The 26,197-nt window shown below is 36.5% G+C and overlaps 1 protein-coding gene across 5 annotated transcripts in view; it reads right to left on the bottom strand.

Annotated features, from left to right (window-relative positions):
* Nucleotides 1–26,197, bottom strand: part of PTPRK (protein tyrosine phosphatase receptor type K) — a 576,017-nt gene that overhangs the window by 198,319 nt on the left and 351,501 nt on the right. For all 5 annotated transcript variants that reach the window (XM_032651570.1, XM_032651569.1, XM_032651571.1 and 2 more), the window contains one exon: nt 18,290–18,583. In XM_032651570.1, coding sequence (XP_032507461.1) covers nt 18,290–18,583 — 294 coding nt within the window. The remainder of the gene's footprint in view (nt 1–18,289; nt 18,584–26,197) is intronic.

The following is a 26,197-nucleotide window of genomic DNA, read 5'->3' as shown; positions in this document are numbered from 1 at the left end:
ATTAATTTCTAAATTAAAAATCATATATAAAATTATTTTTCTACTTGTTATTCTTGTTATGTTTTTACTCAATATAGGCTACTGCACTGAGAAAGAATGATAAAGAGGCTAAAGACATGAATAATTCCTTTGTAATCTTGTTTGGGGGTTTAGAAAAACTATTGATTTTAGTCTGCATTTTCTAAAGTTAATATTTCCTAACTCAGTAACTTTATTTAAAATACAAACAAATCTTACCTGGCATATTAAGTTACCAGAGAAATGACCTCTTTCTCAGGAGTGCCACTTTGGGAGTTAGCACAGAATTCATGTGTCATCTTGTAAGGTAATAATGTAATAAACCTTTCATTTCCTCTCCACGAGATATATAGCAACTAAGAAGATGTAGCAACTAAAGAAGAAAAAAAGTAAAACAACTACTTCCAAACCAGGCATGAATGATTGCAAAGGACATTTTAGGAGTACAAAACTTGTAACTATAAAATCATCAAAGCAAAAATACTTTGTTTTTTTGTTCATACTTCACACCAACTCAGAGACTATGAATGACTCTGAGAGGCTACGGTTATAAAAACTATACAATAGGTCTTTTTAGAAAAAAGAGCTCCAGTAAGAAAGCAAAAATTTTGTGAATCCCTTAGACGGTACATGGGTGCATGTGGACACAGATGTGCATAGACAACTGAGAAAATATAAACAAAGAAGCAAACTACGAACATCCATGGAAAGCTTCCTTCAGTTTCACTGTAAGACGTTTTCTGGATATAATGATATAGCTTATAAAGGAACATAGGAGTAGGATGAATTTGAACTCAGGGCAAGAGTGAGGGTAGGCTGGGGTGGGAAGAGAAGAAAAGGAAAATGGAAGAAAAATAACACCTTAAATAAAATTTTACTTTCCTCGATACAGTTAATCCAAAGTCATTTCAGCCAGAGTGTCACAACCTATATATGTATCAACTGGGTTTGTGTGATGAAAATTTGCCAAGCCAGAAGTGATGCAGTATTTGTCAAAAAGATTGAATTGCCCTTTCATATTAGTACAAAAAACGACAGTGCATGATTATTGCCACAAGCATGAGGTTGTTTAGGGATAATGTGAGCACCTTAACAGTAGGTAGTAATGGGAAATGTCTATCTCTTTTTCTTTCCTTTCAAGGTAGGCACTTTAACATGCCTTGTTACACTGCCAAACCATTTCTCACTCCAAACTTCTTAAATACTACGTCTCCAAGCCAAGGATATATTTTTAACTGAAGACATATGCACTATTCATTGCTAAAACCATAATATAATAAATGGTTTACTAGTCCCATGAAAATTAAAATATTGTGTATTGTTTGTAATACGGGAGCATCTATGCTCTACTGTTCTGCTGCATGCAGGTCCATGCTCATTTCTCTATTATTCAGACTTTTGATGACAGGTATATTAAAAGGCTGTGATTATACCCTCTTATTTTTTTTAAAAGAATATTTTTAACTCCTAAAGATGTATGCATCAGATCAATTCGTGACTTTAAATTTAAAATAATAGTAATATTACCCAATTTTAACTTTACTGTTACAAATATATGTATACATATTTCTGTCAAAATATATTTCCAGGAGCTTAATAGATTTCCAACTTTGACACTTTCTCTCGGAGTCAATTTCATAATAGAGGTCATACCAACTCATCTTCTTAAAAGATAATGAAAGAATTGATTAACCAACTTTAGAATGTATTTCGAGAATCCTTTCATTGAAATTGTACACAACTAAATAAATGATTAGAATAAACAGAGCTTTAAAAAGGGCTTACTTATTACTTACAAAATTACAATTATAAAATATTGCAACTGAGAGAAAAAGTGATCAGCTAAAAAAAGTAGAAATCCAATTAACCTAGCCCATATAATTAGCATTATACTCAAAGACTAAGGAATAGTTTAAGGAATAAATCACTAAAATTTGTTTTTGTTTTAATAGGTAACTGTAGAGTCATTTCCTTAAGAAGATATTTGTAGTGCTGTTTTACAATACAATCTCAGTCTTGCCGACCTACTTTTTAGACTACAAGAACATTCCACTAAAATCTGACAAAGAAACACTTATTTTCTGCTATTCACTGAAATAGGTACTTTATTTCACTTGCTCTGGTGAAAATCCTTGGAAAGTCTAGTTATTTAAATTTGTCCTACAGAGGCTTCTGGTTTGAGGGTATAAAGAATCACAATAATTATTTTAATTCATTTTCAAAGCACTCAAGTGTAGAATTTGATACAAAACTGAAAAAATAAGTTGTTATAACTCAAAGTTCTATTAGGATATCAGTGCAAACACAACTGTTTGTCCCATACTCGCATCCCAAAAAATGACCAAGCCTCTGCTGCTGTTAATCCCTCCTACACGTGCTCATGACCCTCTCCTGTCATGGTGTGGAGTTCCTAAGTGCATGCATTCTGCATAAGAACACCATGAATCTTTGAGATGAGGTACCAAAGGAGGTCAGAGAGCAAATGGGAAAGAGGACAGAAATGCACTCAACAGAGGGCAAGTTCGCCTAGGATCAGCTGGTGAAAACCAAAACTAAACCACATTTTGATTCTGCCTTTAGCATAATGCTCTGAGCTACTCATTATGGGGAACACTTAAAATGTAACTACGGATGTCATAATTCGACAAACTAATCAGTCTTTTTAAAGTATATACTGATCAAGTTCAATGCATTTGTAAATAAAAAACAGCCACTGTATTTTTTTAAGTTGGTTCTACATAAAAACATTGAACAGTTTTAGTAATCTGAATAGTTCATGCAAAAAGATATTAACGTATACAATATAATTCAACCCTCCCCCAAATTTTTTTTAAATGTGGTTGAACAAAATTTACCTGAATTTCTAATTCAAGGAAAGCATACCCATGACTCCAACGTCACGAATGAAATGGTGATGATGCCCAAATCTGTATATCCTGCTCTCTACCCTCTCTATTGAACTGTAGATCCATGAATATAACTGCCTACCCAATATCTCACTTCTAAAACTAAACATAGCAACCTCCCTTCCAACACTTTCCCAATGTTTTACCCTTTCAAGTTAAAACCTGTCACTATACCTTACTTTTCCAAGCCAGAATTCCTTCCAATGTGTCACAAAATTCTACTGATTGCAACTCTCAAATCTCTTTCACCTCTGCCTCAGCATTGGAATCCTTATCTGCACTGCTTCAGTTCAAGTACTGATCAATTTTTTGCCTAGATTGATATTAGAAGCCTTCTAAATCTCCTGAAATCTCCTTTCAATCCTTTTCCCAACAACCACTAGAGAAATATTTCTAAAAACCAAACCATTCTAAACATTTCAGTAAAAATATTCAAACTACATATTCTTTAACTATTCTTTAAAAATCACTCCCTTGAACAAAATATTCTAATGTATTAAAAAATAATGTTAAAAAGTTAAGATGTACTGATAGATGAATAAAAAGTTGGAAAGATCGATAAATATGTGATATAGGAAGTACAACAAAAGGAAAATTGTAGTGGTACTCAATGCATAATTCTTTCAGATATTCTGCATGTTAGTAATTCTTTAAATATTGGAGAAAAATTGTTTTTAGTGAAATGGCTTGTTATGTAGAAATGGCTAATATTTACTGTGGGTTATTTCTGCGCTAAGTAAGCATTTTGCATGCATTATCTCTAGTGGTGTGCTGGAAAATGTTTAGCACTTTCAACGTGGTTTTGGCTCTCCAGAAAACAGAGGAGGTGGTGAGAGAAAATAGTCCTGATTTGCAGCATTTGCCAATCTCCATGCTCTAATATTCCCACTACAGTTTTAAGCTTCCCAAGACAGAACTGGAAGAGATAAGCATTGTGTCGTATCTCCAACATACAGATAAAATAGACATAGATAGTCTCAAGAACGTAGATAATAGTTCACTATATTAAAATAGTTAGGAATCTTTGAGTATGTATTACTTTTGTTTAAAATATAATTGACATAATTGTAAGTCTGTATGATTTATTCTTTAATACTGATTTTAAAATTGGCTGGCAAAATTCCTGAAAATTTAACCATCAGTTCTCAGCTTTAGCACGTGACTGATTACCTCACAAACAGCAAGTTGGGCAGGTACAATTATTTATCATAATTTTACAGATGACAATATGAAACATTAGAGAGATTCTTACTTGCCCAGTAGTAAATATTAGAGCCAGCTTTTAATCTAGATTTTACTGACTCACAAATCTCAGCTCATAATTGCTCATGATCTGCTGCTTCATAAAATTCTACTCCTACTTCAAGGCTCCTTTGTGCTTCCATAAAGCCTGAAAGCACATCTATTATGCCACTTATTGGTCTAATTATTTACCTATATACCTACCTGCTAAACTCTCCGGGCAGCTTAGCAAAGATATGCAATCAGGCAGCCTGGATTTGAATCTAAGAGTTTACACTAGTGCCTGGTGCATAGTAAGTACTCAATACATGGTAATTACTATGATCATGATTCCCCAGATTTTGAGTGGCTGCAGAGCAGAGTCTTCGTTTTAGAATACCCAGCACTTAAGGCACTATCTGGCATGTAGGACATACTCATGTAAAAGAAAACAAGAAAATGCAATCTGTGGGACTTCCCTGGTGGCGCAGTGGTTAAGAATCCACCTGCCAATGCACGGGACACGGGTTCAAACCCTAGTCTGGGAAGATCCCACATGCCCCGGAGCAACTAAGCCCGTGCGCAACTACTGAAGCCCGTGCACCACAACGAAGAGTAGCCCCCGCTCACCGCAACTAGAGAAAGCCTGTGAGCAGCAATGCAGACCCAACGCAGCCAAAAATATAAATTAAAAAAAAATTCTTCTTTTAAAAAGGGAGTCACATGAATGTTTAAAAAAAACAAAAAGAAGTGCAATCTGAATAATAGTTTTGGTTTTCTCATCAAATAGCTGTAAGATGTTGATCAGATTACCTCACTAACTGAGTCTCAGTGTGCAGAACAGTGATAAATGGGGGATATGGACTTGATTAATTATTAAGTACTTTCTTGTGCTAAAACTGCATGAGTGAATGCATGCCCTTGCTGGTCCATTAAAGTGTACTAATACAGTACTTACAGAGTAGTTGAAGAGTATGTGTCAAGTACTTTTCAGCCACGTAGAAAAAGGACAAGTGCATAATCCCCACTGCAACATTCACAACAGCCAATCACTGGAGTTAGCCTAAACTTTTATTAGAATGGTTAAATATATTCTAGCACATATATCCAACAGAATATTAAGCAATCACTAAAGATGATGGTTAGAATGTCCTGTAGAAACATGGGAAATGAGTTAATATCACAGCAAATAAAATAAGCAGAATGTAAACTGGTATATACATCTTAAAGAAAAAAGCATGGGCATGGAGAAAACTAATACTGCATTGACAAAAATGACAATAGTTGCATAAACACTGTAGTGTTGAAAATGCTTTTTAAAAAAATTCTATTTGTGAAATTTAGTGTAATGCTTTGTTATGGCTAATTTATAAAAACTATTCGGGTGTATGTATTCTAATGAAGTCTTTACAAAATCTGGGACTTCCAGTAAGGCACCTCCAAAAAAATTAAGCTTAGGGATAGTTAGTGCTCCCCTAGCACATTTTCTCCTCCTAAGCAGAGCAAAGCTGGTTATTTTAGAGAGCAGACACATGCACAGTGCACACATATACCTATGATGCAGAATTCACCAGAAGAGAGAATGGAGAAACACAAAAGGGAACTCTGGAACAATAATTCTGCTTTTCAGTATTCCTCAGTTATATAATTTTTAAGGTGGTATCCAAATTGTTAAAACTGATTGCAAAAATTTTAACGGAAAACCTAAACTGGTTCATTTAAGCTGAGAAAATCAAATATTAATTTAATTCAATGAGCTGACCTGTTGTAAAAGTGACTGGTTCATTGATATAACTTAGCCTTACAAAAATGCATGCTTCTCTTGGTGGACAGTAAGCCAGAAATAAAGAGGAGGCAGAAATTAAAGGATTATCTGAGCAGCTGGAAGGAGTACTCAGAGAAAAACTTTTCTCCCTGTTGCTTTCCAGAATAAGCAGAGTTCTGTTTCTACTGATGTACTTTATGTGAGTCGGAAATACAGAGGAAAATAACCCATTTAAGTAAAATAAAATAGAATGAGTCAGTTTCCACATTCTGTCACTTGTTAGAAGTTAGCTAAGTTACCTGTTAATTTTACTTTTAAAAACAAGATAAATGAGAGAAGTTGTCATCTCTTCACTTTTTGCCCAGCTCTACCATAGTGCTGGTAGGAGTTCAAAACTCATTGACTAAATGAAGGACAACAGAACTGCTGGCCCAACCCATCAGAAAGTCTATGTTAATAATCCGATGTATATAAATTGTGTTTTAAGAAAACAAAGCTTCATGCTCTACAGCATCATCACGTTTCATGATAATGCATGGTGAAGGAACAGCTATTGTTATCTTCATATTGCAGTTCTTAAACTACTAGAGTGAGCTCCAATATATCTGTCCAAAAATCACAAATTCATCAATATACCAATTTGTTTTTAAGTAACATTTTTTCCCAAAAGCTTTAAAATGCCATCGTATAATGGTGATAAAATGAGTGGCAGCTTAAGATTATGTTGGTCAGTATTGGATAAAGTAAACCTCTAAAACATGTTCTTAAACTTCTTTTATTGTTACAATTTACTGGATGGCAAAAAAAGATTTAAAAAAAAGTTAATGAAGTATCTAAACAAACTTGTCAAAGAATACTGCCATTTATATTTCAAAACTACATATCTATTCCACTGTTCACCTGTAAGATATATCTTAGAGAAGAAAAAGGTATAGCAAAGCAATATATTACGATTTCCAATAAATGTTACCGTAAGTTTTGAGCAAGCATCCTATGTATATGGTGCTCTTGACTTAAGAAATGCCTAATAATTGGCAGAGAAATTATTTCACTTTCCTTCTATAATTACTGTTAAAAGGGGATCCTATTATATATATAAATATGTATATATATAATATGTTAAAACAAAGGTATTTTGACAATAAAGTATTATAGATTCACATGTAAGAGTACAAAAAATATGATGTTCATATATTTTAACAGTACCGGCTTAAAACTACAATAACACATAAAAATAAACTTTTTTGATGACTATTTTTTTATTATGAAGTATTACATAGAGGTAGGAAATAGTAACAAAGCCAGAGAATGAAAGATGAGTTATTTTAACTCAAACTTCACCCATATTATTTGGCTGAAACAATTAAAATGGACATCACTCAATGATTTCTAGGCCATATCATATGTAGTGACAGCTGAATTTGCACGTATCTTGCTTAGGGTGACATGAACACATGAATTTCTGCCCTTTGAAGTTCATTTTTTGTTGGGTTCACAAAGTGTAACATAACTTACAATACTCGAGATTAGAATCCACTCATTATTTTTCCTTCAAATATGCTTTTTTCTCCTCTGTAGTTTATATACAGGTTGGTAGAAAGGAAAAAGGATGGAAGAGTCATCCTTACAATAATTATTAGCTATAATAAGGCCGTATCTTGTAGGAAGACAGTGAAGATCAAAAAATGAAATTCTCAGAGGATGATCACATCCTCAGATTTTAAGAGTAAAGTTAAATTATGAAAATAACGATACATCTTTATAAAGTAATTTTTTCCATTCAAGAAATCATACAGAATGACCAACACTCTTCAAAAACACTAACTAGAATGGTTCTAAATAAGTGAGTTCCAAAAATAAGCTGTACTCCTCCCCCACCAAACCCTGCTCAAGAAAACGGGACTGCAATTTTTTTTTTTTTTGCCAAAGCCTGACTTTAAGAACTTTGCTTTTTATTCCAAAGCAAAGAAAATAAATTATAAATCAAATAAGGAAGTAAACAGGCAGTGACAGCTGAAGACAAAGGTAGATTCTCCGGGTAAAAAGGAAGAAAATCAAGGACAAGTCTGTGCACCAGTGTAACCACAATGGCATCATTGAAGAGGTCTGAAGTTCACAGGCTGAGTCTCTTGAGCCCATCCTTCATACAGAACACATCCTTTAGTGTTTGAGCAATCTTGACCCATAGCTTCTTTTTTTTTTAACATCTTTGTTGGAGTATAATTGCTTTACAATGGTGTGTTAGTTTCTGCTTTATAACAAAGTGAATCAGTTTATACATATACATATGTTCCCATATCTCTTCCCTCTTGCATCTCCCTCCCTCCCACCCTCTATATCCCACCCCTCTAGGTGGTCACAGAGCACCGAGCTGATCTCCCTGTACTACGTGGCTGCTTCCCACTAGCTATCTATTTTACGTTTGGTAGTGTATATATGTCCACGCCACTCTCTCACTCTGTCACAGCTTACCCTTCCCCCTCCCCATATCCTCAAGTCCATTCTCTAGTAGGTCTGTGTCTTCATTCCCATCTTGCCCCTAGGTTCTTCATGACATTTTTTTTTTCTTAGATTCCATATATACATGTTAGCATACGGTATTTCTTTTTCTCTTTCTGATTTACTTCACTCTGTATAACGGACTATAGGTCCATCCACCTCACTGCAAATAACTCAATTTCGTTTCTTTTTATGGCTGAGTAATATTCCATTGTATATATGTGCCACATCTTCTTATCCATTCATCTATTGATGGACACTTAGGTTGCTTCCATCTCCTGGCTATTGTAAATAGAGCTGCAATGAACATTTTGGTACATGACTCTTTTTGAATTATGGTTTTCTCAGGGTATATGCCCAGTAGTGGGATTGTTGGGTCATACGGTAGTTCTATTTTTAGTTTTTTAAGGAACCTCCATACTGTTCTCCATAGTGGCTGTACCAATTTACATTCCCACCAACAGTGCAAGAGTGTTCCCTTTTCTCCACACCCTCTCCAGCATTTGTTGTTTCTAGATTTTCTGATGATGGCCATTCTGACTGGTGTGAGATGATACCTCATTGTAGTTTTGACTGGCATTTCTCTAATGATTAGTGATGTTGAGCATCCTTTCATGTGTTTGTTGGCAGTCTGTATATCTTTGGAGAAATGTCTATTTAGGTCTTCTGCCCATTTTTGGATTGGGTTTTTGTTTTTCTGATATTGAGCTGCATGAGCTGCTTGTAAATTGTGGAGATTAATCCTCTGTCAGTTGCTTCATTTGCAAATATTTTCTCCCATTCTGAGGGTTGTCTTTTTGTCTTGTTTATGGTGTCCTTTGCTGTGCAAAAGCTTTTAAGTTTCATTAGGTCCCATTTGTTTATTTTTGTTTTTATTTCCATTTCTCTAGGAGGTGATTGACCCATAGCTTCTTAATTCTACCCATGTCGTTTTCTTCTTCGGATATTCTTATGTTATTATCACTTAAGACAGTATTAAGATATTATTTTACTGCTATTTCTACTTCCTAATATCAAATAAAAACCTAGGACCAGAGGGGTATCCAGGATATTTAATGGAACTAATGCTGTTATTCAAATCATTTTCACCTGTCAACTTTACTGCATATGCAAAATTCAATAAAAACAAATGAAGCCAATAAAAAGAGTACTTAATGATACTGTTAACAGACTCAGCATGTAGTAAAGTACTGTGGATAAATTAAAAGTGTCATTTTTACTGGTACCAAATGCTTTCTAGCAACGAAATAAGTCAAAAGAAGACAATTTTAAGCTGAAAGCAGCCCAACTCTATTTAATTAGTTACACAGCTATTAGAAAACGTGCCATAAACTGTACGTATGGTTAAAAGTACATCCCATACCTGAGGCAAAAAACAAAAGGGGCAGGGGGAAAGGGGATTTCATATTTGTTTACCTTTCATGACTCTTATACTGGGGTTCCTAGCATTATAGACTACTAGGAGACTTAACAGAAGTTGCTTATGTTATAAATTAATCTCTCTCTCCATTGAAATTTAGAATAACATTGCTATCATCCATGGGCCCCAGAGAATTCAAAAGCAACCACACAACTTACTTGGATAATTTAAATTAGGATGTGAGGGACTTCCCTGGTGGACCACTGGTAAAGAATCTGCCTTACACTGCAGGGGATGCGGGTTCGATCCCTGGTGGGGGAACTGGGATCCCATATGCCACGGAGCAACAAAGTCCGTGTGCCACAACTACAGAGCCCACACACCCTGGAGCCTGCAAGCCACAACTAGAGAAGAGAAAACCCACACAGCACAACTAGAGAGAAGCCGGCGCACTGCAACTAGAAAGAAACCCCAGCGGACCGCGCGCCGAACGAAAAAAAGATTCCACATGCCTCAAAAAAGATCCTGCATGCTGCAACTAAGACCCGACACAGCCAAAAAATTAAATAAGTAAATAAATAAAATAATACATCTTTTAAAAAATAAAAAAAAAATTAGGATGTGAATTATATTTTCAATTCAATGTCTCCATCTGTGCATATAGTTTCCCTATGTGTTAGAAGAAAGGAAAAAGAGAAGGCAAATCATCCTTATGGTGACTACCGGCTGCACATTGTTTTATACATTATTTCACAGTTAAGGAATTAGGGATAAGGCTAACAGAAGTGTTAATCCAGCTGTGTTCAGGAAAGAATGGTTGATATTGTTTTCAAACATATTGCTTGAGAAAAATGGTTTTGGGGTCAGAAATTAACCCCCTCATCTCTGGAGTTCCAAAGTGCTTTGTATTTTTATTATATAACTTACTATACTTTTATTGGTATTATGGTTTCTTACACTAGACTGTCAGTTCCTGAAGAGTAGGAAGCCTGTCCTACCAATGTTGTATCTTCTACAGTCCTCAGCATGGCAATGTATACAACTCCAACCTCAATAAAATTTATGAAATGAATAAATATCCCATCAAATACACAGTAGCTCTTGAATTTCTCTCCAATCCTTCATAATTTTCTCCTCTACAATAACGTATTATACCATGGATTTTGCATGCATATTAAGGACACTGGTTGACCCACATATTTGAAAAAGAAAAGTAAATCAAACAATAAAGTAAGTTAGATCACCTATAAAATATCTTTAAAATCCCTTTAATGAAAGGAACTTTGATTATTAGAAATGACAATATTTCCAGGAATTTATAGATATCCTATTTCTGATCTACAGTAAGAGAGACATGCTATAGTGAAGATAACAGACAGCATATTTTGATTATAAGCATGATTTCATGGTTTTTCCGCTCCCAGTCTTTCCTTAGTTCTAACTCCTCTTCCACAGAGAGATGACCTTTCTAAAAGCAAATACAGTAATGTCAATCTGCTTCTTTTTTTTTTTTTTTTTTTGCGGTACGCGGGCCTCTCGCTGTTGTGGCCCCTCCCATTACGGAGCACAGGCTCCGGACGCGCAGGCTCAGGGGCCATGGCCCACGGGCCCAGCCGCTCCGCGGCACGTGGGATCCTCCCGGACCGGGGCACGAACCCGTGCCCCCTGCATCGGCAGGCGGGCTCCCAACCACTGCACCACCAGGGAAGCCCCAATCTGCTTCTTAAAAACAACAGGATAGCAGCCTGGGCTACATTAGCCCTGGCCACAGCCCACCTGCAGCTTCTGTTCTACCACAGCCCAGAGTCAGCCAATGCTCCATCTATTTTCATAATCCAAAAAACATCAGCAATGTTAACAACTGGGATGAGCATATGGTTCCCTCTGTTTTTTATTGTTTCCTGTTCTTTCTGCCTTAAAAACTCATAGTCAATTTTTAAGATCCAGTTTAAAAGCCATCTTTTCCTGGTGACAGCTTCTCGGAAACACTTTCTTGAAAAACAGGAAGAGCTTCACTGCTCTCACTTTGCATTTTACTCTTTGTTTATAGGGCTGTCCCTCGTGACTACTAGGAACTTAAGTGCAAGGCACTGCTTGTACAACTTTGAAGACCTAGTACTTAACCCAGTGCTGTTAACAAACGACAAAGCCAATAAAATTTCTCTGAATAGATAAATGCCTTTCAGACTGAAATATTCCCTACAGAATCTGAAAAACAAAATCAGGTTTTACTCACTAAAAAAGAAAAAAAATCTATAAGAGGGTTTTACTGTTTTAGATTTTTAAGAAAATTGAAGAACTGTTGTTTTCCATTACTTTTCTTATGGCTTTTTAGATTTAGTTTTTTTTTACTTCAATAATAATAGCATTGCCTTTAAAATTTTTTGCTCAAAAACAATAAAGAAGCCATGTAAAAATCATACTGATAAATTTCAAAAAAATTTTAAAACAAGCACTGATATAAGCCTTCAACTGAAATCAAACCATACAGCAACCTTACACTGTTAAACCATACCAATTCTTACAGAGCTGTTTATTTTGTTTTTTGTTTAACTGCAAAGCTGAGTTTCAATGATAAATAGTCTTTGTGATTGATAACTATCTTAGACCACAATAAAAATCAATATATGGTTCCACTTTGCTGATGATACTATAGCTAAAAGGCCAAAATTTAATTCCTTACTCTGTGGTTTCTGGTGTATGCCTGAGTATTGTTTTGTTTTGTTTCCTTCCATTTTGGACTTAGGAGAGAAAAAAATGCAGTTTTAGTAAATGTTTACGTTTAAAATAAGACACTCTCTTTTTCACTGCTTCATAGATCTACATTTTTCAATGAGAATTGCCAAGAGCACTGAACTTCAATATAAGAGTAGAGAGTAGCTTTCCCAACTGTGTAAATATACTACGTTCTGGACACCCTGAACTCTTGACTTTCCCTATGAAGGAGATGCTGTTAAAATGTCAGTTAATCATAAAGCAGTGCCACAATGGGTTACCCAGAAGCAGAAGGCAATTTAAAAGAGCAATTTTAACATGCAATTGCCAAAGCAAGCAATGCAGACAATTTCTGATGATGGCATATTTTATTTCCATTTAATAAGAGAAAGAGAAAACTGTATTTTCTTAGCTTCTGTACCAGATGGTATACCCAGAGGAAATAGACACACTGAAAAAACAAGTATGCTTTCTTTGACTGTTCAGTGGAGTTTTTGAATTACTTCCCATTTAAGACAATGTCACATTTGTACCTTTTTAAAAATGTATAAAACGCCTGAAAAAGCATTATGTGAACAATAACATGGGTCAGGCTGTAAGCTAACAACGAAGTAATCATACCCCTCAGGCACATAGAGAAGCATGAGGCAAGTGTAGGTGGCTACAGGCACCAGAGGCTGTAATTACCACCTCTCCTAACTTGAGTAACCCTGAAGCAGTTAATTGCACTTACCAAATGATTTTAATGTACTTCAGAAAGAAAACAAAGACACAGCTTTGGCAACTAGGTAGGACATTTTCAGAAAAGAATAGTGTAAAACATTTTTTACACTTCTTTAACTGTTTAAAATATTTAAGAGTGTATACTTGAGTGTCAACACACTAATCAATTGTGCTTTTAATAAAATTGAAGTTGCAAACATTAAGCTATGTTTTCTCAAGGAATAATTCAGCCATGAAGATTCAATTTTTTAAAATGTACATCCCTCCCAGACATCATACTTTCATTTACTCAGGCTACACTCTTCTTCTGAAAGGGGGTGTGGGGCGGGGGGGAAGATTGCCTGTAGTAGGAGAAAGAGGGAAAAAAATTCAGGCTTTTCAAGTTCCAGAAAATGGGTGTGAGCCCCAGTTGCCCAGTTGGCTGAGGTTAGCCAAATCATTGTTTTTATTTTGTTTTTCTTGAATCTTAGATTCACCAGCTACAAAATTGGGATAATAATATCCAAATAATTATAAAGCAGTACCAATCAATACTGAATTATGAAAATCTACACTTGCATTTAAAATACAAAATATACTCATTAATAAATACAACCATTTCATTAATTTGCTGTAAAATTATTTATTGACAGATCTCTGCCAAGAATGAAAAAGTTTACTATTGCCAGAAGTAAAATTTCAAAGGCTTAACTACATTAAAATGGAGTTTTAAAGACACTAAATAGTAACTAATTTACTCTTTGATAGGTCCCTAGTAGTCAAAAATTGTTCCTCTGTGATACACCAAAATAAAATAAGAATTTCTGAGAGACTGAAAGTAATCATCATCCCTTTGTTACTTATAAGAAATTCACGTGAAATTGATATCAGACACATACATATAGCTAAAAAAAATTTATACTTATCTTCAAAGGCTTCTTGGTGGTCTAACATGTAGAATGCATTAAAATAGCTATTTCAAAACAATAAATATTTACTCAACCAGATGATATTAATGGTAAAACACTACCCTACACCAAGACATTCTCCTAATATTTGTTAAAATGGAATGGTTTATAGAACCAGTATTCAGAGTTTGCACAATTTAATAGAATTAGATGGGAACTTCTCCAAAAGTTATGTTTGGTGTCTTAAAGGGATCATTTCCCCAGACTATGAAGAATTTTTGTACTAAATATCAGATAATATCATAGCGTAAGTTGTGTTCTATTTTGTTGTTATAAAACACCAGGCTGAGTCTAGTGATGATGCTGGTGTTGGTAGGGTTTGAGGGATCTTAAACCTGGGGAAAGGAACCTTGAAGAGAAGTGGATGGACATCATAAATTTAACCTTTACTGACTCTGTATTTAGACATGCAATGTTTATCAATTATATCCAACTTCTGCTTTTCAGGATTATTTAAAAATTAATAGAATATATAATTGCATAAGCTTTCCCTCTTTTTCTAATAATAGAGCAAGATTAGTAGACGTTCCTATAAAACAGTAACCAGTTTCTCTACAATCTACAATGTACCTGGAAATCTAGTTTATAAGTACTTTTTTTTTTACCATAAAACCTGCATCAAACACACCTTATGAGGACATAAATAAATTAATAAAGATATGTGACAGACTCCCCACATGTGAAAGATAGTTTTAAAAAAAACTTTTTACATTTGCAAGTAAAACTACAGATGAGTGAGCTTGATACCATTTTATGCCACAGAGACCACAACTTAAATGTTTCTCAAATAACATATCAGAAAAAAAAGACCAATATTATTTCAAAATGTCGACATTTATAAATTTGAAAGCAGCTATGAGTGTAAGTTATTTTTACTCTATCCCCTCCCATACAGATAAGGTTATTCTCAAAGTAAAATATCTCAAACACTTTACAGTCCTATTTTTACTTACTGCAGCTCAATATGCATTCTGAACATAAGTATTCAATAGGGATAAATCAATGCTCATCAACATGTTCTTTTCATCCACTTAATACAGCATAACTAGCCTTAAAACACAATTTCATTATCCATTCACCTGTCGATGGACATTTAGGTTGATTCCATGTCCTGGCAATTGTAAACAGTGCTGCAATGAACGTTGGGGTGCATGTGTCTTTTTAAATTATGGTTTTCTCAGGGTATATGCCCAGTAGTGGGAATGCTGGGTCATAAGGTAGTTCTATTGTTAGTTTTTAAAGGGACCTCCATACTGTTCTCCATAGTGGTGGTATCAATATACATTCCCACCAACAGTGCAGGAGGGTTCCCTTTTCTCCACACCCTCTCCAGCATTTACTGTTTGTAGATTTTTTGATGATGGCAATTCTGACTGGTGTGAGGTGATATCTCATTGTGGTTTTGATCTGCATTTCTCTAATGATTAGTGATGTTGAGCACCCTTTCATGTGTTCGTTGGCAATCTGTATGTCTTCTTTGAAGAAATGTCTATTTAGGTCTTCTGCCCATTTTTGGATTGGGTTGTTTGTTTTTTTTATATTGAGCTGCATGAGCTGCTTGTATATTTTGGAGATTAATCTTTTGTCAGTTGCTTCGTTTGCAAATATTTTCTCCCATTCTGAGGGTTGCCTTTTCGTCTAGTTTATGGTTTCCATCGCTGTGCAAAAACTTTTAAGTTTCATTAGGTCCCATTTGTTTATTTTGTATTTTATTTCCATTTCTCTAGGAGGTGGGTCAAGAAAGATCTTGCTATGGATAAAGAAGATGTGGCACATATATACAATGGAACACTACTCAGCCATAAAAACGAACAAAATTGAGTTATTCATACAGTGAAGTAAGTCAGAAATAGAAAAAGAAATGCCATATGTTAATGTACATATATGGAATCTAAAAAAACAGTACTGATAAACCTAGTGGCAGGGCAGGAATAAAGACGCAGAGTAGAGAACGGACTTGAGGACACAGGAAGGAAGGGGAAACTGGGATGAAGTCAGAGAGTAGCAATGACATACATACACTACCAAATGTAAAATGGATGGCTAGTGGGAAGCTGTTCCACAGCACAGGGAGATCAGCTGGATGCTTTGTGATGACCTAGAGGGGTGGGATAGGGAGGATGTGAGGGAGGCTCCAGAGGGAGGGGATATGGGGATATATGTATACTTATACCTGATTCACTTTGTTATAAAGCAGAAACTAACACGACATTGTAAAGCAATTATACTCCAATAAAGATATATTAAAAAAACCCCACAGTTTCATTTATTTGCCATCTCCATTGGCCTTCACACCAATGGCCGATTTCAAATAATTCCTAAGTTAAACAATTACATTATATTAACAACACATTGTATGGTACTGTAAATTTTTAAGGTTCTATTTTGATGAAATAAAAAAATAAGAAGGCAGATGAGATATTTAAAAGAAAGAAGTTAGGGCACAAAAAGTCACAAGGAAGATCTCTGGAATAGTAAATCAACACTTATTATTTTAATTTGTATATACCTTATAAGGATTAAATGTAGGCAGAAAAAGGTAATTTTATCAGAAAATATGTGTAGGCAATATCTTCAGTAAAATGGACATCACTATTCATCTTCTTATGTTAGCACTGGATATTAATTTTGGAAGAGTGAGCTACTTCTCAGTTTCCATACTGTCTTCTTTTTAAATTATTTCTCTGACTAGTTGAGGGTGTAGAGTTAAATTGTTTTTCCCCTCAGGAAGTTCATCTACTACAATAAGAATAATTTGTCACATTACCTAGAATAAAAAGACATAGCTGTACAACAAATTTGAAAAGCAATTTGTGTGATTTAGGCTGAGCCATGGAGACTTACCCAGTGTTTTTGAGGTTAAGCTATTTTTCAACCACAGGATAAATGTATGACACCAATCAGCAAATTACTAGACTCTATTGTCTACATCTGAGACTAATGATGGAGCCGTTAAGCTTCCTATTGGTGAGCATTTTTCAATATTAATATATGAAATATATTGATATTTACAATTAATATATAAATATTAACATATAAAAATTGAACCAGAATAAAAAATATTTAGGGATGACAGTACACTAGGTAATTGCATGGATTTTGCTTTGATCTTAGATCAGTACTCTTGGTGGGTAGCCTCAGAATACTGTAACTGCTAAACAGATGTTAAAGAAACAAAAGACACTTTACAGGCATTTACATTTTCATAGATCCCCATGGTCTTAGTTTTCAATTTTCAGAACCTAAATCTATAAATGTTCAAGACGCATAGACCCAGGTACTAACTTTGCAGGTGTTTCAACATAATGCTTGATGGATAAAAAAATGTTTCTTTCAACTGACCTAAAAAATTAAACTATTTTCAAAAATAAAATAAACAGTGCACTAAAAGTATACTCTAATAACTTAGACAAACTTTTCAGTGGCTTTTAATAAAAAGCTAGCATTTTCTCTCATTATAACAATTGTACAATAAGGAACTAGGATGTATGCTTTTATATTACTTTTTATTTCACTTTTTATTCTTTCTTTGTGTTTTCTCCATGTGCTATTATTTTCACCACTCTGTTTCAGACATTAGGAGGGCAATACAAGGCTTAAAAACATATGGAAAGCCTCTGTATTTTACAGCTGGGTGCCAAGCTGCTGCATTCATCCTCGACAACAGGATTTTCTGAATAGGAGGGTTATCTTACTGAGGATTGGCTCAGAGTAACTTTTCTTATGTGTATTATCAGATATGGCCTCTGCACTGACCATAACAAAATTATCGAGGAAGACAATCTCCACATAGTAGAAAGGTATTCAACGTTTGCTTGAACTGCAAAGGTTTTCTCTCTATATAATACATTCACCTGCATCAATCAGAGATTTTGGACTAAATATAAGCAAGCCAAGCAAAATTACCATGCAAGAAAAGACTGTGGATTCATAATACTACTGAAAAATAAAAGATAAACATTCACACTGCCCTTAAATCAGTCAAATTTATGACATACTTAAGGCTACAACTGGAACTCTTAGAATAGTGTGACTAGTCATGTACCAAATAATTAGTACTTTTAATATTGTATGAATATTGTATGTCTTATGCTAGATTCCTTCACTGGCAGAGTGGCCGGCTCTTCAGTCTTACCTGCACATTTGGTTCTGGTGATTAGTGGAGGTCCTGGAAGCCCCGTCCCGCCTTCACCAGGTCTTGTAAGTAGAACACGGATCTCATATTCAGTATCCGGATCCAAATGCCATAATTTATAAGTTGGAGCATTGACTGCATGGGTTTCTGTCCAGGATCCTGATGTCATTCTGTACTCTACTTCTTTCAGAATGATGGGACCATCACCAATGATGGAGTTGGCATTTAGCTGAATCAGCAAATATGTAGGCCCAACACCAAGCAGCTGGGGAGGAGCAATGGGTCTTGGTGGTTCTAGGAGAGACAAATGTGCAATCTCATTACTTAAAAATCCAAACGACTATAGTACATAGATATAGTAATATCTCTTGAAGTCTAAAGGCTTAAGGAATAATTTATTTAGGAGTTCATAATAAATGCTTAAAATTGGGAATGAGTGGTCTGGAAACTGTACTTTTAAAGAGCAAATACTTTCACAGATGGAATATGACCCTTTTACCACAAGTTTTCTTTTATTAAAAACATACCTTTCCGGGAAATAAATTTGTAAAGACACGGTTACTAAGGGAAATAAAGAGAAAATATTTACAGATGGATAGCTCTGATTAGCAACTAAACACAGTACAGTTGATCTTTGACATTTTTGGCGTACTAAGACCTTTACAAATCTCAAAATTAATGAATACTGTTATAACTCATTTCGTTCATGAAATATGGCCAAGTATTGTTTTTGCTGGTTTTGTTTTTTTTTTTTTTTTATTTCTGAAGACTTCCTGCAGATGAAATGAAAAGACGGCATAGCAAAGCTGAACTCAGGGGCTGATGCCCGGTGCTGACTTGTTTCCATACATCCACCTCTCAGTGTAGGAAACTGAAATTTACACGGGGGAAAATCACAAATCATTGTATATCACTGGCCTTTGTGAGTAGCATGTGATAAGGCAATGCATCAGGTATTAAACTCAAATGTCAAAGGTACACTGTAATTTAATTTTGAATAGCTTACATAATTTGCTTGAAAGAAACTTTGGGAAACATTATACCAATGTTTGAACTTATGGAAATGATGAATAATGAATTAGAGCATTTTTTCCTTTAACAACAATGAAGTGAAATTTGATACTGAATTTTATGGACCCCATAGCTCTAGCTCTGTCCATATGGTCTCTAATTAGTACATTGCTATCACGTGGGATCTTCTTTGAATCTCTGGAAGAACATTTATTGGCGAGGCCAAAAGACTTTAAAGGAAAGTGTTAATCTATAAAAAGTGATAACTGCCCCTAAATTCTTGTTTTTTCTTTCTTTTTTTTTTTTTTTTTTTTTTTGCGGTACACGGGCCTCTCACTGTTGTGGCCTCTCCCGTTGCGGAGCACAGGCTCTGGACGCACAGGCTCAGTGGCCATGGGTCACGGGCCCAGCCGCTCTGGCATGTGGGATCTTCCCGGATGGGGGCACGAACCCGTGTCCCCTGCATCGGCAGGCGGACTGTCAACCACTGCGCCACCAGGGACTAAATTCTTTTGAAGGTATTTTTAAAATGAGCTAAAGCAAATTATATGAAGAAAAACTATTAAATGGGAGGAGCTTCAAGATGGCAGAAGAGTAAGACGCGGAGATCACCTTCCTCCCCACAAATACATCAGAAATACATCTACATGTGCAACAACTCCTACAGAACACCTACTGAATGCTGGCAGAAGACCTCAGACTTCCCAAAAGGCAAGAAACTCCCCACGTACCTGGGTAGGGTAAAAGAAAACAGAATAAACAGAGACAAAAGAATAGGGACGGGACCTGCACCAGTGGGACGGAGCTGTGAAGGAGGAAAGGTTTCCACACACTAGGAAGCCCCTTCGTGGGCAGAGACTGCGGGTGGTGGAGGGGGGAAGCTTCGGAGCCGCGGAGGAAAGCACAGCAACAGGGGTGCGGAGGGAAAAGCGGAGAGATTCCCGCACAGAGGATCACGGCCAACCGGCACTCACCAGCCCGAGAGCCTTGTCTGCTCACCCGCCGGGGCGGGTGGGGGCTGGGAGCTGAGGCTCGGGCTTCGGAGCTTAGATCCCAGGAGAGGACTGGGGTTGGTTGTGTGAACCCAGCCTGCAGAGGGGGTTAGTGCGCCATGGCTAGCCGGGAGGGAGTCCGGGAAAATGTCTGGACCTGCCGAAGAGGCAAGACTTATTCTTGCCTCTTTGTTTCCTGGTGCGCAAGGAGAGGGGATTCAGAGTGCCGCTTAAAGGAGCTCCAGAGATGGGCGCGAGCCGCGGCTATCAGCGCGGATCCCAGAGACGGGCATGAGACGCGAAGGCTGCTGCCGCCGCCACGAAGAAGCCTGTGTGCGAGCAAAGGTCACTCCCCACACCTCCCCTCCGGGAGCCTGTGCAGCCCGCCACTGCCAGGGTCCCACGATCCAGGGAAAACTTCCCCAGGAGAACACACAGCGCACCTCAGGCTGGTGCAACGTCACGCCGGCCTCTGCCACCAAAGGCTCGCCCCGCACGCCGTACCCCTCCCTACCCCCGGCCTGAGTGAGCCAGAGCCCCCGAATCAGCTACTCCTTTAACCCTGTCCTGTCTGAGAGAAGAACACATGCCCTCAGGCGACCTACATGCAGAGGTGGGTCCAAATCCAAAGCTGAACCCCGGGAATTATGCGAACAAAGAAGAGAAAGGGAAATCTCTCCCAGCAGCCTCAGGAGCAGTGGATTAAATCTCCACAATCAACTTGATGTACCCTGCATCTGTGGAATACCTGAATAGACAACGAATAATCCCAAATTGAGAAGGTGAACTTTGGGAGCAACGATATATATATATATTTTCCCTTTTCTCTTTCTGTGAATGTGCATGTGTATGCTTCTGTGAGTGATTTTGTCTGTATAGCTTTGCTTTTACCATTTGTCCTAGGGTTCTGCCTGTCCGTTTCTGTTTTTGTTCTTAGTATACTTTTTAGCGCCAGTTATCATTGGTGGATTTGCTTTTTAGTTTGTTGCTCTCTTCTTTCTTTTTCTTTTTTACTTTAAAAAGATTTTTTTAATAATTATTTTTTATTTTAATAACTTTATTTGATTTAATTCTATCTTCTCCTTTCTTTCTTTTTTTTCTCGCTTTTATTCTGAGCCGTGTGGATGACAAGCTCTTGGTGCTCCAGCCAGGTGTCAAGCCTCTGCCTCTGAGATGGGAGAGCCAAGTTCAGGACAATGGTCCACAAGACACCTCCCAGCTCCACGTAATATCAAACGGCGAAAATCTCCCAGAGATCTACATCTCAACGCCAAGACCCAGCTCGACTCAATGACCAGCAAGCTACACTGCTGGACACACTATGCAAAACAACTAGTAAGACAGGAAAACAACTCCACCCATTAGCAGAGAGGCTGCCTAAAATCATAAGGCCACAGTCACCCCAAAACACACCACCAGGTGTGGAACTGCCCACCAGAAAGACAAGATCCAGCCTCATCCACCAGAACACAGGCACTAGTCCCCTCCACCAGGAAGCCTACACAACCCACTGAAACAACCTTAGCCACTGGGGGCAGACACCAAAAACAACGGGAACTACGAACCTACAGCCTGCGACAAGAAAACCCCAAACACAGTAACTTAAGCAAAATGAGAAGACAGAGAATCACACAACAGATGAAGGAGCAGGGCAAAAACCCAACAGACCTAACAAATGAAGAGGAAACAGGCAGTCTACCTGAAAAAGAATTCGGAATAATGGTAGTAAAGATGATCCAAAATCTTGGAAATAAAATGGAGAAAATACAAGAAACGTTTAACAAGGACCTAGAAGAACTAAAGAGCAAACAAACAGTGATGAACAGCACAACAAATGATATTAAAAATTCTCTAGAAGGTATCAATAGCAGAATAACTGAGGCAGAAGAACGGATAAGTGATCTGGAAGGCAAAATAGTGGAAATCACTACTGCAGAGCAGAATAAAGAAAAAACAATGAAAAGAATTGAGGTCATTCTCAGAGACCTCTGGGACAAGGTTAAACACACCAACATTCAAATTATATGGGTCCCAGAAGAAGAAGAGAAAAAGAAAGGGACTGAGAAAATATTTGAAGAGATTATAGTTGAAAACTTCCCTAATATGGGAAAGGAAACAGTTAGTCAAGTCCAGGAAGCACAGACTCACATACAGGACAAATCCAAGGAGAAACATGCCAAGACACATAGTAATCAAACTATCAAAAATTAAATACAAAGAGAAAATATTAAAAGCAGCAAGGGAAAAACAACAAATAACATACAAGGGAATCCCCATAAGGTTAACAGCTGATCTTTCAGCAGAAACTCTACAAGCCAGAAGGGAGTGGCAGGACATATTTAAAGTGATAAAAGGGAATAACCTACAACCATGATTATTCTACCCAGTGAGGATACCATTCAGATTTGACGGAGAAATTAAAAGCGTTACAGAAAAGCAAAAGCTAAGAGAATTCAGCACCACCAAAACAGCTTTACGACAAATGCTAGAGGAACTTCTCTAGGCAGGTAAAACAAGAGAAGGAAAATACCTACAATAACAAACCCAAAACAATTAACAAAATGGGAATACGAACATACATATCGATAATTGCCTTAAATGTAAAAGGATTAAATGCTCCAACCAAAAGACATAGACTGGCTGAATGGACAGAAAAACAAGACCCGTATATATGCTATCTACCCACTTCAGATCTAGGGACACATACAGGCTGAAAGTGAGGGGATGGAAAAAGATATTCCATGCAAGTGGAAACCAAAAGAAAGCTGGAGGAGCAATTCTCATATCAGACAAAATAGAGTTTAAATAAAGACTTACAAGGGACAAAGAGGGACACTGCATAATGATCAAGGGATCAATCCAAGAAGAAGATATAACAATTGTAAATATTTATGCACCCAACATAGGAGCACTTCTATACATAAGGCAAATGCTAACAGCCATAAAAGGGGAAATCGACAGTAATACAATCATAGTAGGGGGCTTTAACACCCCACTTTCACCAATGGACAGCTCATCCAAAATGAAAATAAATAAGGAAACACAAGCTTTGAATGATACATTAAACAAGGTGGACTTAATTGATATTTATAGGACATTCCATCCAAAAACAACAGAATACACTTTCTTCTAAAGTGCTCATGGAACATTCTCCATGATAGATCATACCTTGGGTCACAAATCAAGCCTTGGGAAATTTAAGAAACTTGAAATCGTATCAAGTTTCTTTTCCAACCACAACGGTATGGGGCTAGATATCAATTATAGGAAAAAAATCTGTAAAAAATACAAACACATGTAGGATAAACAATACACTACTTAACAACCAAGAGATCACTGAAGAAATCAAAGAGGATATCACAAAATACCTAGAAACAAATGACAATGAAAACACAATGACCCAAAACCTATGGGACGCAGCAAAAGCAGTTTTAAGAGGGAAGTTTATAGCAATACAATCCTACCTTAAGAAACAAGAAACATCTCAAATAAACAACCTAACCTTACACCCAAAGCAAAAAGGGAAAGAAGAACCAAAAACCCCAAAGTTAGCAGGAGGAAAGAACTCATAAAGGTCAGATCAGAAATAAATGAAAAAGAAATGAAGGAAACAATAGCAAAGATCAATAAAACTAAAAGCTGTTTCTTTGAGAAGATAAACAAAATTGATACACCACTAGCCAGACTCATCAAGAAAAGAAGGGAGAAGACTCAAGTCAATAGAATTAGAAATGAAAAAGGAGAAGTAACAACTGACACTGCAGAAATACAAAGGATCATGAGAGATTACTACAAGCAACTATATGACAATAAAATGGACAACCTGGAGGAAATGGACAAATTCTTAGGAAAGCGCAACCTTCCAAGACTGAACCAGGAAGAAATAGAAAATATGAACAGACCAATCACAAGCACTGAAATTGAAACTGTGATTAAAAATCTTCCAACAAAAAAAACCCCAGGACCAGATGGCTTCACAGGTGAATTCTATCAAACATTTAGAGAAGAGCTAACACCTATCCTTCTCAACCTGTTCCAAAATATAGCAGAGGGAGGAACACTCCCAAACTCATTCTAGGAGGCCACCATCACCGATACTGAAACCAGACAAAGATGTCACAAAGAAAGAAAACCACAGGCCAATATCACTAATGAACACAGATGCAAAAATCCTCAACAAAATACTAGCAAACAGAATCCAACAGCACATTAAAAGGATCATACACCATGATCAAGTGGGGTTTATCCCAGGAATGCAAGGATTCTTCAATATACACAAATCAATCAATGCGATACACCATATTAACAAACTGAAGGATAAAAACCATATGATCATCTCAATAGATGCAGAGAAAGCTTTTGACAAAATTCAACACCCATTTATGATAGAAACCCTCCAGAAAGTAGGCATAGAGGGAACTTACCTCAACATAATAAAGGCCATATATGACAAACGCACAGCTAACATCGTCCTCAATGGTGAAAAACTGAAACTATTTCCACTAAGATCAGGAACAAGACACGGTTGCCCACTTTCACTACTATTATTCAACATAGTTTTGGAAGTATCAGCAACAGCAATAAGAGAAAAAAATAAAAGGAAACCAAATCAGAAAGAAGAGGTAAAGCTGTCACTGTCTGCAGATGACATGATACTATATGTAGAGAATCCTAAAAATGCTACCAGAAAATTACTAGAGATAATCAATGAATTTGGGAAAGTAGTAGGATACAAAATTAATGCACAGAAATCTCTTGCATTCCTATACATTAATGACGAAAAATTTGAAAGTGAAATTAAAAAAAAACTCCCATTTACCATTGCAAGAAGAAGAATAAAATATCTAGGAATAAACCTATCTAAGGAGACAAAAGACCTGTATGCAGAAAATTAAGACACTGATGAAAGAAATTAAAGATGATACAAACAGATGGAGAGATATACCATGTTCTTGGACTGGAATAATCAACATTGTGAAAATGACTCTACTACCCAAAGAAATCTACAGATTCAATACAATCCCTATCAAACTACCACTGGCATTTTTTACAGAACTACAACAAAAAATTTCACAATTTGTATGGAAACACAAAAGACCCCCAATAGCCAATGCAATCTTGAGAAACAAAAACAGAGCTGGAAGAATCAGGTTCCCGGACTTCAGATTATACTACAAAGCTACAGTCATCAAGACAGTATGTTACTAGCACAAGAACAGAAATATAGATCAATGGAACAGGATAGAAAGCCCAGAGATAAACCCACACACATGTTGTCACCTTATCTTTGATAAAGGAGGCAAGAATATACAGTGGAGAAAAGACAGCCTCTTCAATAAGTGGTGCTGGGAAAACTGGACAGCTACATGTAAAAGAATGAAATTAGAACAGTCCCTAACACCATACACGAAAATAAACTCAAAATGGATTAAAGACCTAAATGTATGGCCAGACACTATCAAACTCTTAGAGGAAAACAGGCAGAACAGTCTATGATATAAATCACAGCAAGATCCTTTTTGACCCATCTCCTAGAGAAATGGAAACAAAAATAAACAAACGGTACCTAATGAAACTTAAAAGCTTTTGCACAGCAAAGGAAACCGTAAACAAGACGAAAACACAATCCTCAGAATGGGAGAAAATATTTGCAAATGAAGAAACTGACAAAGGATTAATCTCCAAAATTTACAAGTAGCTCATGCAGCTCAATATCAAAAAAACAAAGGACTGAATCCAAAAATGGTCAGAAGACCTAAATAGACATTTTTCCACAGAAGATATACAGATTGCCAACAAACACATGAAAGAATGCTCAACATCATTAATCATTAGAGAAATGCAAATCAAAACTACAATGAGATATCATCTCACACCAGTCAGAATGGCCATCATCAAAAAATCT

Source organism: Phocoena sinus, chromosome 12 (genome assembly GCF_008692025.1).
Source record: "Phocoena sinus isolate mPhoSin1 chromosome 12, mPhoSin1.pri, whole genome shotgun sequence".
Lineage (NCBI taxonomy): Eukaryota > Metazoa > Chordata > Mammalia > Artiodactyla > Phocoenidae > Phocoena > Phocoena sinus.
The sequence above is the reverse complement of the archived record's forward strand: the minus strand, read 5'-3'. Positions and strand labels throughout refer to the sequence as shown.